General features: G+C 47.5%; 1 protein-coding gene across 2 annotated transcripts in view; it reads left to right on the top strand.

Moving 5' to 3' along the window:
• Positions 1 to 15,553, top strand: part of EXOSC10 (exosome component 10) — a 20,849-nt gene that overhangs the window by 3,360 nt on the left and 1,936 nt on the right. Inside the window, exons 4-22 of one of the 2 annotated variants that reach the window (XM_007463155.1) lie at positions 1,052 to 1,158; positions 1,448 to 1,613; positions 1,763 to 1,877; positions 2,956 to 3,031; positions 3,243 to 3,353; positions 3,559 to 3,702; positions 4,209 to 4,399; positions 5,432 to 5,588; positions 5,734 to 5,882; positions 6,047 to 6,097; positions 6,746 to 6,857; positions 8,718 to 8,768; positions 8,931 to 9,009; positions 9,103 to 9,212; positions 11,368 to 11,463; positions 11,801 to 11,875; positions 13,038 to 13,122; positions 14,208 to 14,281; positions 14,803 to 14,971. In XM_007463155.1, coding sequence (XP_007463217.1) covers positions 1,052 to 1,158; positions 1,448 to 1,613; positions 1,763 to 1,877; positions 2,956 to 3,031; positions 3,243 to 3,353; positions 3,559 to 3,702; positions 4,209 to 4,399; positions 5,432 to 5,588; positions 5,734 to 5,882; positions 6,047 to 6,097; positions 6,746 to 6,857; positions 8,718 to 8,768; positions 8,931 to 9,009; positions 9,103 to 9,212; positions 11,368 to 11,463; positions 11,801 to 11,875; positions 13,038 to 13,122; positions 14,208 to 14,281; positions 14,803 to 14,971 — 2,118 coding nt within the window. The remainder of the gene's footprint in view (positions 1 to 1,051; positions 1,159 to 1,447; positions 1,614 to 1,762; positions 1,878 to 2,955; positions 3,032 to 3,242; positions 3,354 to 3,558; positions 3,703 to 4,208; positions 4,400 to 5,431; positions 5,589 to 5,733; positions 5,883 to 6,046; positions 6,098 to 6,745; positions 6,858 to 8,717; positions 8,769 to 8,930; positions 9,010 to 9,102; positions 9,213 to 11,367; positions 11,464 to 11,800; positions 11,876 to 13,037; positions 13,123 to 14,207; positions 14,282 to 14,802; positions 14,972 to 15,553) is intronic. The other variant, XM_007463156.1, reaches the window with a different exon arrangement.

Genomic DNA, 15,553 nt, shown 5'->3' with positions numbered 1-15,553 from the left:
GAAAGAGTGGTGAGTATTTCACATTACTCTTAAGGTCACTAACAAGAAGAGCTTTCGTATTATTAAATATGAAAAGAAACCCAAGCACCTTAGGAAATGAAAAGAAAGGAAGTTTAGCATTTCTGGCCTGTAATGACATTCCCTCCCTCTGCTAGTTGGCTTCTTTTTCCAAAAAATAACACAGTTGTCTTCAGATATATCACTTCAGAGTATCACTGCCCCGGGGGGAAGGCTATTTTTAAAGTGCCATATTAGTAATCTACCTTCCAGATTTTCGAATCCCATTTGCAAGAGAAGAGGCCTCTGGATACAGATCCCAACCAAAATTCAGTCTATTTTTACTATTATCCACAGTCTGCTAAACACCCTGACTTGCATAATTGGAGGGAGATGTGAATCATTTGATCTAGCTGACTGTCTACTTACACCTAATACTACAGCATAACATTCTTTACAGAAATACACACAGATTGTCCAAAACACATCTAACTCTCAGCCATGTGACAGTCCTGCAGGTATTTAAATCATGCTCTCCTGTCCCTTGAAGTCATCTCTTCCATGGTCTGAATGCCCACAGGTCTTTCAGTGGTTTCTCATACTTTATGATTTCAAGTCCTGGCATTTATCAGCTGGGTGCACCTCTGTTAATGGTGCCCAAACTGAGATTCCACATCTTTATAAAGTAGATCAGGACATGCTTCATTCTCACTCTAAATACCGTACCTCTGTGTTTAATACAGTCTAGGGTCTTTTTAATTATTTTAGTGGGCCACATCATACTGTTGAATCACTTTTGAATTTTCAGCCCAATTCAGAACTGTAAAGAGACTTATCAAGGGTAGGGAGTGCTTGATTACAGCCCTGTCGTTGAGCAAATAGTGCTTCATTTATCTGTGATTGATGACTCTCTAATCACCTCTTCTACAGTGATCCACCCTTATAAGTGTGTACTCTCGCACATAATTCTCTGAATGTATTTCGTAAAAATTTTAGGTCATTAGCTCTGTTAACCCTGAAAGGAAGATACTAAATTAATATCTCTTTTACTCTTAGGGCATTTTACTGGATGAAGCATCCGGTGTGAATAAGAATCAACAGCCTGTCCTCCCTGCAGGATTGCAGGTCCCTAAAACCATAGTGTCCAGCTGGAACCGGAAGGTGAGGGCTGCTTTTCAGGTGAACTAGAGCTTTCAGTGTCAGCTTTGCAGTAGGGCCCTTGCCCATTCTGATTTGCATTTCTGTTTTAACTTATTGGACACAGAACTGGCCACTGCCTAAGTTGTTCTCATAAATAGACACAACGTAATTACACCGTCTTGTCTAACCCCCCAGTCTCACACACACATACATTCTTAAATGAGTGGTCTTTGGAAGGCATAAATTGGAATTTAGTTTTCTAATTCATCAAGTTGCCGTGTTATAAAGTATTTATATTTGTTGATCATAGGCAGGAGAATATAGCAAAAAAACAAAATGTGAAACATTCCGGCTGCTTCACGCAAAAAACATCATCCGACCTCAGCTTAAATTCCGAGAGAAGATTGACAATTCCAACACGCCATTTCTTCCTAAAATCTTCATCAAGCCCAATGCTCAGAAACCCCTCCCTCAGGGTAAGTAGTGCCAACTCTGTCCAACAAAATCAAATCAAGGGGAAAAGGTATCCCTCCCACCTTCCTTTCTTCAAATTCAGAGGGAGCCAGTTAATCCTCCATAACTAGACAGGATGTGAATGTGTCTTTGTCGCTGCTTGGGTCTCCAGCACTCTCTAAAGAAAGGAGGGAGCGCCCACAGGACCGACCTGAGGACTTGGATGTCCCCCCTGCCCTGGCGGATTTCATCCACCAGCAGAGAACCCAGCAGGTGGAGCAGGACATGTAAGTGTTTGCCTGTCTGAACGTCCTGCCGTGGCCCTCATCCTCGTGCCGCGTTTTCACTCTGTGTCGCTTTTGTAACATGTGCGAATGAGAACAGAATCTGAGGAGTGGGTGACTTTCTTCACCTTATCCTGACGTGCATCTTATCGATTAAGCCTCCTGCTTGTGTTCGCAGAGGGCCTCGCACAAGCACCGTCTCACGTAGCCCTCACGCAGTCCTGAGAGCTGCCAGTTGCTCTCGTCCCCATTGGACAGATGAGAAAACAAAATTAGGGATGCTAACTTCCCACAGAACTAGAACTTTAAGCCCAAGTTTTCTTAAAATTGTCCTTCCTTTGTACCACTCTGCCTTTCTTATTAGGTGTGGACGCAAACAAGAAGGTAATGCTCACCAATAAATTCAGTACAGAAAAGACATTTCTCACTGGCAGGATAAGCATCTTGGGAAAACTTTGCTTAAAACAGACAAGAGGACTTTGATTTCAGTTCAAAGAAAAATGGTGATGAAAACTTCGTCAGTGTTGGTCTTTTTCTCACACGCAGCCGGAGTGTCTGAGCGTTTGTGCCTCAGCCCCAGCTCTGCACTGTGAGGCCACTAGCTGAGTGCTAGAGAAATAAAGGTAATGAAAGGCAGCCCTGCCCTCAAGGAACTCAGAGACTTAGGATTTTTATGCAAGTATCTGATAGAGGAACTGAAAAAAATACATCATTTGGTATATGACCAACTGAGGTATTGACTCTCTCTCACCTCACAGATTCGTTATTCCAAACCACAAGGAATTACATATTTCACCTTTCTGTATCATCCACAACAGCAGCCATACAGTGTTTGGCAAATTAGTGCTCAAATCTTTATAAATGCATCAGTGTTGAATTATCACTATACTTTAAGGGTGAACAAGTTTCACCCAATTTTTTGTTTGATGCACTTGAATCGTCATTGAAACAATGATGCTTTTAAAAATATTTTCACAATGGTCTTTTCTTGTTTGTTTTTATGAATTGGATTAAAGCAGTTGTTCTTCCTTGAATCACGGAATTAATCAAAAAGATTTTTCTTTTCGTTTTATTGATTCAGGTTTGCACATCCTTATCAGTACGAACTAGATCACTTCACTCCACCAGACTCAGTCCTTCAAAAGCCAGAGCCTCAGGTAAGTGCCCAGCCTTAGCGAATGGATGGTACCCAAGTAGCCCAGAAAGAATCAAATACATAGATTACTGGATGTAATTTTGGCTTTCCTTAAATATTTTTAAAGTAGAAGGTTATGACTTTGGATTATTTCGTGAACTCGTAATTTTGGTACTTTCATGAAAGATGATTCTTAACAGTCTTCTCTTTCTGCCCGTACTTCTGTGATGCAGTTATACAGACCTGTAGGAGAGACACCCTGCCACTTTGTGTCCTCGCTGGATGAACTAGTGGAACTCAGTGAAAAGCTCCTGAAGTGTCAAGAATTTGCTGTAGACTTGGAGGTAACTTGTTAATGGCCTGGAATGAAATTTTTACATTTCCTGTGAGTTCACCTACTCAAGAAATATAAAATTAATACTAATTTAAATCTGCTTTTTGGTAAAAATTAATTATATTACTCTGCTTTATAACTGACTTCAAAATCGGTAAAGGTAAGACTGGTAAAATCTTTTTTCTCCTGTTCTCCCTTCTTTCTGTGTGTTTTAGCACCACTCTTACCGGAGCTTCCTAGGGCTCACCTGCCTGATGCAGATTTCCACCCGGACAGAAGACTTCATCGTTGACACCCTGGAGCTTCGCAGTGACATGTACATTCTCAATGAGAGCCTCACAGACCCAGCTATTGTTAAGGTCAGCCAGCCGTTTCCCACTCTTGCACGTGAGTGCAAGATTTAGGTGCTTTTCAGTTTACTGTTTTCATCATTTCAACGTAGACCCAATAAAGTTGAGAGAAATAACGGTAACTTCACGCTAGGGTACCACATGCTAAACTGCTTTTGTTTCTAAACCCCTGTTAGAAGAGCTAAGGCTTAGCTCGTTACCACCCAGAAAAATGTTAAATCACTTTGATGAGTACTGCAGTGAGCCCACGCTCTCAAGATTGTTTGGACTTAATGACTACCCTTGAAGCTAGCAGAGCAGCTTTCTTAGAATCATCAGCTGTTAGCAGTTACAAGTATGCAGTTAGGAGAGTAGAAGGCTGTGGCCCAAATTAAAAGAGGCGTTTAAAACTGAACCCATCTTAATCTTTATCCTGGCTTCTAATTCCAGTGTTCTAATAACCTAGGGGCAGAGTTCATTTCAGCGTATAAGTGGCCTTGTGCCACTGTACTGCCTGACTGCAGTTTTGTTTTCAGGTCTTCCACGGTGCTGATTCAGACATAGAATGGCTACAGAAGGACTTTGGGTTGTACGTGGTGAACATGTTTGATACCCATCAGGCAGCACGCCTTCTTAACCTGGGCAGGCACTCCCTCGACCATCTGCTGAAGCTCTACTGCAACGTGGAATCAAACAAGCAGTATCAGCTGGCCGATTGGAGAATAAGGTTAGTTTGTTCTTGACCAGGAAATGGGGGTGGCAGAAGAAGGCCTGGGCGTTCATTAACTCCCACTCCTGGAGACCTTTGTGCAGGCTGTAACACCATTTGAATCTTCAGTTGAATGTCGTTGGGCTTTTCTCCAGTTGTTTTCGGTGGCATAAGGACAATTGGAAGTTTTAGAATAACAATGAAGTTTATGTTGGGCTGATTATGTTACGTAGAGGGGAATGTTAGTAAATTTCAGTTTAGTTATGTAATGTGAAGAATTCAAAATTTTTTAAATGGATTGGTTAAGAAGATGCTTCCTATTTGAAAAAGCTGGGAATTACTATCTTAGATAAACAAATAGTGCGTTATGCTTCATGGAAATAGTAGTTGAAAGAGCCACACCATGTCACCATTTGTCCACGCCAGTCTCTTGTTTGTAACTCACATCTCCCGGGTAGGGATGCTTGTGTATGTGTGAGATGGTCTCCCATAGGTGTGAGAGCATTCTAAGCTACAGCGTTGACTTAGCGTTATAGTCAGTGTTTACTATAGTCAAAGGCTGTAACAGAGTCTTGGCCATACTTTGTGGGATTCTTGCTCACCTTGGTCATTTTCAGATGGCCGGCTTCCTCTCTGAGGTTGCAACTGTTGTATGGAGAAGCACCAAGCTTTTCTCCACTTCTCATGCCAGAATTTCTAAAGAGAATCTAGTGAAGTCCAAGTGTAAGATGAAAATGATAAAATCTAAAAACCATTACCTGTTATTTAACCCATGCCACGTGCCATACACTGGGCTAAGATTCAAACTCAGGACGGCAGGGCCCTTATTTTTAACCACATCATTGCCCTGCCGCCCTTTCTACCCAGCTGTGAAAAGAGTGGCTTGTCATATGAAGATGCAGGAGATGCTGGTAGAACTGTAGTATTGGCCGGGAGAGAATCTTTGATATCAGAAGGAACCAAAAATGTCTTAGCTCCAGCAGCGGTAGACAAGTTGAATTGCCGCCCAGGGGGAAAGGTGTGAAACAATGTTCTCTGTTGCAACTCTAGACCTCTGCCTGAGGAAATGCTCAACTATGCCCGAGACGACACTCATTACCTGCTTTACATCTATGATAAGATGAGGCTGGAGCTGTGGGAGCGTGGCAACGAGCAGCCCACGCAGCTGCAGGTGGAGTGGCAGCGGAGCCGTGACATCTGCCTCAAGGTAAAGCCCGACACCCGGGTTCCGCTTAGGTCCCACTTGTTCTTTGCTTTGCTCTTTGCATTCATGAAAAGAGCCCAGTGTCTTGAAGAGCCCAGGGCACAATACTGATTCCCACTGATGTTGAATATTCGATAACATTTTGCAGAAATTCATCAAACCTATCTTCACGGATGAATCTTACCTGGAACTGTATAGAAAGCAAAAGAAACACCTCAACACACAGCAACTAACGGCCTTTCAGCTGCTGTTTGCCTGGAGGGATAAAACAGCTCGCAGGGAAGATGAAAGTTATGGGTAAGAGACTAGAGATGCTTTTAATCTTGCCAGGTCTGGTAACAAGGAAATAATGGACTTTTTTTCCTTTTTGCCATGAAAGTTGGTTGTTTTCCCAGGGTTATAGCATATAGTGGAACTTGTTGGCTGAATTTAGTGTCATCCTGTTGTGTGTTTTATTCCAGATATGTCCTGCCAAACCATATGATGCTAAAGATAGCTGAGGAGCTGCCCAAGTGAGTGAGACCTGACTAATATGCTCGAGGACTTTCTCAGTAGAGAAGAGTTGTCCTTCACAATCCAGCTTCCCTGATTGTTGTTGCCTCAAGGCTGTTTACTCAGAGATTAGGGCTCAAGGAAGTTAGCACCAAGGAATGCAGAGTCTCTGCCCTTGGGCTGCCATTTAGGCAGTAAAACTTCTGAACTGGAACTGTTTCAGTGGATAAGCCTTATACTGAGTCCCATGTAAGTCTCTGAGCCTATAGCATCCACTTACAAGGAAGGAAAATGTCTGTACCTTCTTCCAAATTAAGCTATCTTATGATTTTAGACGTTTTATGATGTTAATTGAAGTATAAGCAGAGAATCAAAGTTCATAACCTTCTATCACCTCCTCGCAGAATCGCAGTACAGCAGAGCTGTGGCCCTTCTTTCCAGCTCTCCCGGTTAGCAGGAGGCAGCTGTAAGAGGCTTTCTGCTCAAGGCTCAGGCAGCAGGGAGCACGTCTAGGAGCAGCTGGCTGGGCTGCCCTGACATGACGGTGTTTCCTTGGTGTCCACCTGAGCTTTCCGTGCTCTGGCTTTATCTGGTTATTGTTCTTTCCTGGAGCCTTTGAGGGTTGTGTTCCTAGGCGATGAGTTGAGTGTGTTCTCGCTTGCCTTCAGGGAACCTCAGGGCATCATAGCCTGCTGTAACCCTGTGCCACCTCTTGTACGGCAGCAGATCAATGAAATGCATCTTTTAATTCAGCAGGCGCGAGAGATGCCCCTGCTCAAGGTAAGAAAGCTTTTCTGCTAAATGTTCCCAACTCAGCAGGTTCTCAACCCTGTCTGCCAGTGTCTTACTCCTTATGGTGTCCTATGGACGTGAGCTGGTCTCCGTTCTAAAAAAAATCCTGAAGACATAATAGGATTTAGGAAATCCAGTGGGTGTATCTTTATGATAATCAAAAGCTAAAACTCATCCTTTTTTTATGACCTTATCTTAGATCATCCAACGGGTCAGTGGTGTCTAATGATGTCTAATGGGCCGGTTAGCTGTTGTTCAGAGGCAGTTAACCCAGCGGGGATAAAATGGAGTGAGGATCTCAGCACAGGGAGCTTGTTTTGGAAAACGGGCAGTGGTCCAGCGTGAAGTGGTAGTGCCCTGATGAGTGTGTTGGTCACAGAAATGGAAAGCAAAGGATAGGTACAAGAAGTATCTTCAGAAGAAAAGATCGATGGGACTTAATAACAGATGGAGACAACAGCTGCCATCTCTCTTTTTCATTTTTTTGGCTGTACCGTGTGGCTTGTGGGGTCTTAGCTCCCAGACCGGGGATCAAACCTGGGCCCTCAGCAGTAAGAGCGCTGAGTCCTAACCACTGGACCACCAGGGAATTCCCTGCCATTTCTTTTTTTTTTTTTTTTTGGGGGTACGCGGGCCTCTCACTGTTGTGGCCTCTCCCGTTGCGGAGCACAGGCTCTGGACACGCAGGCTCAGTGGCCGTGGCTCACGGGCCTAGCCGCTCTGCGGCATGTGGGATCTTCCCGGACCGGGGCACGAACCCGTGTCCCCTGCATCGGCAGGCGGACTCTCAACCACTGTGCCACCAGGGAAGCCCTTCCCTGCCATTTCTTTTGGAGCACCATGCTAAGTGCTTTAGAGGTATTCCCCGACTGGCAAGTGGATTTGAAAATAACGGAGGTGGAGTCAGGGACAGTTCACTCCACATATAAAGCCGAGGTGATGGGAAACATGAGAACCTTGGATAGAAGAGGGGAATTCAGAAAGAGCTAACTGTGAAGGAGATGCTAAAGTTTAGGAAAATTTAGATGAAAGCAGGGTCCCCAGCCCATAATCCAGATCCATACATCTATGTCTGTCTGTGCGACGCATGGGCATGCACATACCAGCACGCCTCTGCTCTTGTGTAGATAATGCAAGATGTCAGGTAAATTTGAATTCACTGCTGTGGCCTCTCCCGTTGCGGAGCACAGGCTCCGGACGCGCAGGCTCAGCGGCCATGGCTCACGGGCCCAGCCGCTCCACAGCATGTGGGATCTTCCCGGACCGGGGCACGAACCCGTGTCCCCTGCATCGGCAGGCAGACTCTCAACCACTGCGCCACCAGGGAAGCCCTGCATGTTTTGATTTGTGTTTTATTGGGACACTTTTTCATGTTTTGTCTCAGTAGTGTCAGTATGTGGTAAATCATGTTTATAATTTTTTGAAAGATTATTGATTCCAGAAGACTTAAAATCAGCCCCTTTGAAAAGGTGAAAAAGAAGAGAATCTGAGGATAAACACATTTACTGTCTGCATGTTAAAATTTCTTTCTTGACTCTATACTTTTTCCAAGTAAAGAGAAAAACGCTGGTGACAAGAGGAGAATCTTTATCAAAGCTCTTTGGAATCCTTCCACATTGTGCCTTGTTACGATAAAAGGTTTTATTCTTTCATCCAACAAATAATTATTGAGCACTAAGTAATTATAGTGCCAGGCACTGGAAGGGATGAAGGGATGAGAGAAAATCTCTGGGCTCTTGAGAAAAACACCGTCTAGTGAACGGACCCGTCTGCGCTGAGGGGGAAAAAATGTGTGTATCATCAAATTTAGGGAACTTTTCTCAAATTCTCTTTGTTTTTACTTTTCAGTCTGAAGTTGCAGCTGGAGTGAGGAAGGACGGGCCACCGCCCAACCCTGAGGTACCGGCATGTGTTTGTTGTTGCTTCTCTGGGGGAGACATGAGTCAAAGCCAGCGCGGACCCAACCTCCCTGATAGACACCAGGGCCTGACACCTCGGGCAGAAGGCTGCCCCCTGCTTGCGGGTTGTTGGTGCCAGCCTGGTGCTTTCTTTTTGTTGCAGAGATTGGAGAATGCTCTCTTCGGCCCCCACGACTGCTCCCACGCCCCATCAGACGGCTGTCCTCTTATTGCAACCAATGGTAACGAAAAGCCCTCTGGAATATCCTGGACAGCTGGGGCTGCCTGGTGTGCCATCCCACAGGCTTCGACCGTGCTGACTTCCCTCCCTGTAGGGCCTGTGCCAGTGCAGAAGCAGGAGGGCCTCCCCACTGCCCGAGAAGCAGAGGAGGCCCTGCCGGACACCGGATGCCTTATCGCTACCGCTGTCATCACGTTATTTAACGTGAGTAACATCTTCGGGGAGGGGAGACAGACCGGGGGGATGTACTGGGTTTATCACACAGGCTGTCTGCCTGGAGTGTCGTGGCCACCGCTGAGCTGAACACCAGAAGTAGAAGCCAGCAGTGGTGGTAGTGGGCATGGAGGCCATCAGCCAGATGGTGTTTGCTGCCCTGACGAGGAGGTCTGTGAGAGGTGGCAGAGGATCCCATGTGCGCTCTGCATGAGGACATCCTCAAGGGAGGGTTGACATCTTGATACTCACCAATGGCCCCCCAGGGAAGCGGGTGTGGGCTCCAGGGACGCATAAGCAGGGACTTTGCCCGAACATCCACGGTCAAGGGACAGTTCACCCTGATTCCCAGAAGGGATGGAGTGATCTCTCCGATGAAGCGTGTGTGCCGTGTATACCTTCCTGACAGCCGCCAGCACCACCTATATGTGCTTTGGATGAAAAAGAGAAGATTTAAAAAGCATTTCTCCAGTCTGGCTCGTTAGAGGAAGTGAGCTGCAGGCAACCAGGCACTAGAAGTGGGTAGGAGCTTGTTCCCCATCCCAGAGAGAGGCTGAGTCCTGGTAGGTCGTGACTCCATCCAGTGTGGAGTCCCAGCGTGGCCCGCCTGAGCCCAGCCGTGTTCCTGGAATCGGGCTGGGATGCGACAGAGCTTATCCCGGTCTATCCCACCCAGCACGCTTCTCCTTTCCGCCAGTGACTTGAGCTGCAGGTTCTTTGCACAAGGAAGACCAAGGTGCATTTGTTGGTCAGGATGGACAGATAGTGAAATGACCAGGGACAAAAGGAAAACGCACAGATAAAATTCTGAATACAGCAAGCAATAGATGTGGTAGAAAGGAAAGACCATAATTTCTAGAAAGAAGGAACTGAGAAAGAGAAGCAAGAATACTGTCTATATGGAAAAAGACAAGTGTCAAGCTTAGCAGATACTCAGATGGTTAAGAAGCTGGTGGTCCAGTAGGTTACGGGATCACGGTTCACAGCTACCCCGCCCCCCTCGGGTGCTGGGCCAAAGCCAGGGAGAAGTACAGCCTGCAGATGCGCCACCCGGCGTGAGCCGTCCTCCTCACTCAGTCATAGACGTTTAGTCTTGCTTCGTGCGAAAAGAAGTCTGGGAGTTTTAGGTGACCGCAGAATTCATTGAGCCACAAAGTGATGAGGCAACTAAAGATGTGAGCGTGAACTTGCGGCTGTGTGGACGTGTAAGTGCTGTGCCTGGTCTAAAGGATGCTGGATCCCCTCGTGCCCAGTGTGGCAGGGAGCCTAACTACAGAAAAAGCCAAAGGATAGCACATGCTGACGAACCCAGGTGGAAGCAACATTCTTTTGCATAATTTCATTGGTTACCTACAAAGGTGTATGATTTTAAATTTCAGGTAATTTCAGGTTACAACCCCACATTTTAGAGCCAGCCAGACCTGGGTTTAAATCCTTGTTCTGCACCTATTAGCTGCAAGGCTCTGGAAGACTTTCTTAACTTCTCCCAGCCTCACTTTCCTCATCTGTAAGATGGTAAGAATAATGCCACGTAGCTCATAGGTTGTAAGGACATGGTGAGAATTCATTGATTCAATAGATATGTGTTAAACACCCTACTGTGTGCTATTACAGGTTATTACAGTGCCTTATACATAGGGGAGGCTTTAAAAAAATAGTCGTTAATATTGTAAATCAACTATACTTAAATTTTAAAATTTTAAATTAAAATAGTTTGTTTTTTGGGTTTTGGGGGGGTTTATTTCTGTTTTCTGTTTGTTTTTGTTTTCATTTTTTTTTGCTTTGTTTTGTTTTTGTTTTTGTTTTTTTTGCAGTTTACTCTAGTTCCCCAACCAGGAATTGAACCTGGGCCACTGCAGTGAAAGCGCCAAGTCCTAACCACTGGACTGCCAGGGAACTCCCAAAAAAGTTTTAAATAAAAAAATAAGTTATTCCCTGGTGGTCCAGTAGTTAAGGGCCCCGTGCTTCCACTGCAGGGGGCATGGGTTTGATCCCTCATCGGGGAACTAAAATCCCCATATGCGGCATGGCGTGAATGAATGAATGAATGTCAACTCTTAGTATGATTACTGTTACTGTTATTCCTTTTGCTTGTATCTTAATGTCACAGAATGATTACACGAGTGATCATTTTCTGTCCCTGCAGGAACCTAGTGCTGAAGAAAATGGAAAGGGTCCATTAACAGTTGCACAGAAAAAAGCCCAGAACATAATGGAGTCCTTTGAAAATCCATTTCGGATGGTAAGTAATGGTTGTGTATGTTAAGGGCTGACAGAAGAGGCAGAGCTTTCTGTAGCTGTAGGTGCCTTTTGCCTGGAAAAGAAGCTGAGAGTGTTCAGAGACTGGAAGCCTCAAAACTGTGAAGTCGTCCCCGGCGGTGGGATGAGACCTGGGGTCAGGAGACAAAGCCAAGAAGAAGACCCCACTTGAGGGCCAGGCAGCTGCGGCCAGGCTGATGCTTTGCACTGAGGCCTCCTAAGATGGAACCAGCAAGAAAACTCCCATCTCAGCGCAACCGACCTCTGGGTCCGGATTCCATTTCTCAGCGGTTAACGTGACTGTGTCTCCGTCTCTCCAGTTTCTGCCTTCACTAGAATCCCGAGCTCACGTTTCTCAGACAGCAAAGTTCGATCCATCTTCGAAAATCTATGAAGTAAGTGGATTTGTCACCCTTTCTAAGAGTGACTTTCTAAGGAAAGGGGACTTCTTAATTTCTTAAACCAGGTTTCTGTTTTAAACAAGCCCATCTGTGAACCTCCCTGAAAGTGAATGCAAGAAGCACTTCATATATAAGCATTGTTTCCAGAGAGAGCAGCCAGACTTTAATCAGATTTTTGAAAGCATTGGGGGACTTTTTAAGAAACAGATCTTTGATTTTTGTTTTTTAAATTGAAGTTTAATTTACTTGGTGTAAAGTACACAGATATGAAATGTACAGCTTGATGCGTTTTTATATATGAATATTACTTTAAGGTTCTTAAAGGTGACAGCTTAAATTTTAAAACACCCTGTCGTATATCGTGTGGTTTGTCTTTAACAGCGTTATGAGTAAGAATGAGAGCACATCTTCCCTGGGTCCCCATGAGATGTTCCTGGGAGCCCGCATGTTAATTGTCTGTTAAAAGCCCTCTTCCTCCCTGCAGAAAGTAGTGCTCTGGTCAGATAGGTGGCCTGCCTCCCTCTGCTCCCAGCACCATTCTTTCTTTAGGCAAGAGAATCAGGCCGACACCCTGATGGGCCTCCGCCCTGTCACTGGTGGTTAGCCTGCTGCTGTTAGACTGGGAGTCAGGCAGGGTTTCCCCCACTGGTTGTGGCACACTCAGCAGCCATCCGTCCCTCACCGTGCTTGCTGGTTCCTGTCACCTAGATGCGTTCTAAGGCCGCAGGTACAGGTGGTGTCATAAAGAAGCACATCAGACTTTCAGGAGTCCTGCCTTGAATCCCATCTCCGCCATTTATTAACCATGCCCCTTGGACAAGTTATTTAGCTTCTCCGAGACTGTTTCCTGTCCGTAAAGCAGGGGTGATGTTAATGCCACTGTCCCGGGATCACAGAAGGGACTGAATGAGATGGTGGATATGCGAGCATCCAGCCCAGTGCCTGGGATACAGCTGTACTTTGTCCTTCTTAATAAGTAGCTTATAAATAAAGCCAGCCTGAGGTTTTATTTTGTGTGTCATTAGATGTGGAACTTATAACCTAGAATGTATATAGCTACTAGGTTAGCATGCTCTGCATCACCTCATTAAAAAAATAAAGCATTCCTAGGTGGCTGAGTTCTGGAGTTTTTTTGTTTTGTTTGTTTTCATTATAGATCAGCAACCGTTGGAAGCTGGCAAGCCAGGTACAGGTACAAAAAGAATCTAAAACTGCCAAGAAGAAGGCAGCTGAGCAAACAGGTAGCGTAGCATTTGCTTCCTCAGAAACTCAGCGCATTTGTTAGAGAACAGCCCTTGCACATCGTTCTGTCGATTTAATCGTTCAACGAAGTGCCAGATACAGCAAATCAGACCCAGCCCTGCCCTCCGCAACCTCCGCCCTGCTGAGGCATGGCGGACAGTCAGCCGGTAGATGTGTGAGCTGTCAGGGCAGCGGGTACTTGCTCAGAGAGCGAGGTAGGAAGTGCTGGGGGGTGGGCCTGAGGGGGCGCAGGGCTACTTCCATACGGCAGTCAGTGAACGTGGCGTTGAGCAGAGACCTGCAGCGATCGGGGGGAGGGTACCGGACCGGAGGCGCAGCGAGGCCAAGGCCACAGCTCGCCGTGCTGCTCAGCGTGGCCAGGAGGCCCCGGGGATGAGGAAGGTGGGAAGGAGGGCAGGGCAGAGAGCAGGAGCCCGTTGTCGGGACTTGAATTCCAAGTGAGTTGGGAGCCTTGCAGGGTTCTGAGCAGAAGAGGGACATGCCCTGAATTAGGCTGTGGAGGCCTCCCCCGGAAGCCGCGCAGAGGGCAGGGCGGGGAGTCCGGTCAGGAGGCAGGGCCGGAATGCAGGTGCGAGGGGATGCTGGCGTGGACGAGCTGCGGACAGAGCAGGTGGTGGGAAGTCAGAGCCTGGGTGTGGCCCGTAGTGAAGCCGACAGCGTGGGGTGAGGACTCAAGTGTGGTCCGTGGACTCGAGAGGCTTCGTCCTGAGTGCCCGAGGAGGTGGGGCTGCCGTCGACTGTGCGGCTGAAGAGGGTGCCGGTTTGAGGCAGACGAGGTTTTGGTTCTGGTCCTTCACGTGTTACAGTTGAGATCCCGACGCAGCACCCTCAGAGGCGTCCCGTAGGCCAGTGCATGAGGGGCAGGTGTGGTGTGGACTGAGAGGGCGGGTGATGGGAAGAGCATCTGGGCCCTAGCCCCACGGCAGCCACCCTGTGGGGATTTGGGGAGGTGGGGTGGGACCAGCAAAGGGGGCTGAGGGGCAGGGAGGGTGTGCGTAGCTGGGGCGACTGCTGTGGGCAGAGGAGGGCGGAGGCTGCACAGAGACGGTTCTCTCTCTTGCAGCTGCCCGGGACCAGGCCAAGGAGGAGTGCAGAGCAGCAGTGGAGCAGGCCGTGTCCGTCCGCCAGCAGGCTGCCGTACGTGCTGGCTTTTCTGCATTTTCTGGTTGTGGTCAGGATTTTTCTCAAACATCAGGAGGGCTTACCCTCAGCTTTGGATTAAATGCTTGCTTCTTCCCAGTTCATGCTGGCTTGTCAAGTTGTGCTGCCTCATACGCCCCTTGAGAAAGTTGACGTTGTCATCCCTCTTCGATGTTCCTCCCTCCGCATTTGGGATGAACATGCCCCTCACCTGTAGAAGCAGACAGGGCTTCAAGCCCGTGCTGTGTCCCACTCCTCCTGGGAGCTGTTTCACTCCCGGGCACCCAAACACTCTGGAATGCTCCGCCCCGGCCTTTCGCAGTGGCCCGATGTCATTCTCCCTCTGGGAGCTTGTCTCCCTCCACCTGGCGGCAGCCCCGCCCAGACTGCCCGCAGGCACACCTCTCCCCATCACCGAATCAGTTGTCACAGCCCAGGAGGCGGTGGGTCCCTCGCGATGTGCTCCCTGCGGGGCACGCGGGGCATGCTGCTCTCTTACGGGTCTGTTCAATCCACAGCTAGAGAACACTGCCAAGAAGAGGGAACGAACAAGTGACCCGGGGACGACAGAACAGAAACAAGACAAGAAACGACTCAAAATTTCCAAGAAGCTAAAAGACCCAGATCCACCAGAAAAAGATTTCACCCCATATGACTACAGCAAGTCGGATTTCAAGGCTTTTGCTGGTGAGGCCAGAACTGGTGCCCTGCAAGGACTACCTGCCATGTCACATGGGGTAAAGAAACCGGGCCTTCGGCGGAGCTTAAGCTCTGCCTGAGACCTGCCACGAAGCAGGAGTTGTGAGGGCAAGACAGGGACACAGTGGTGACCGGACAGAAACCCACCTCCCTCAGCCCCTGGGACTGACTTGTAGGAGCCGCTCTGGTGGTTGAGCACAGTGGTGTCTGTTCTAATCGTGGCTCCATCCTTCACAAGACCTTGTGCCCAGAAACGTGTTTTCTCACAGACACACACACACACACACACACACACCCCACACACACCACACACACACACACACCACACACACCACAGACACCACACACACACACACCACACACCACACATACACACCACACACACACACACCACACACCCCACACACACACCACACACACCACAGACACCACACACACACACACCACACACCACACATACACACCACACACACACACACCACACACCCCACACACACACCACACACACACACAACCAGACACACCAGACACACACACCACACACACCACACACACACACACCAACACCAC

This window comes from Lipotes vexillifer, unplaced genomic scaffold (genome assembly GCF_000442215.2).
Source record: "Lipotes vexillifer unplaced genomic scaffold, Lipotes_vexillifer_v1.1 scaffold109, whole genome shotgun sequence".
Lineage (NCBI taxonomy): Eukaryota > Metazoa > Chordata > Mammalia > Artiodactyla > Lipotidae > Lipotes > Lipotes vexillifer.
This window is presented reverse-complemented; position numbering and strand designations above follow the sequence as displayed.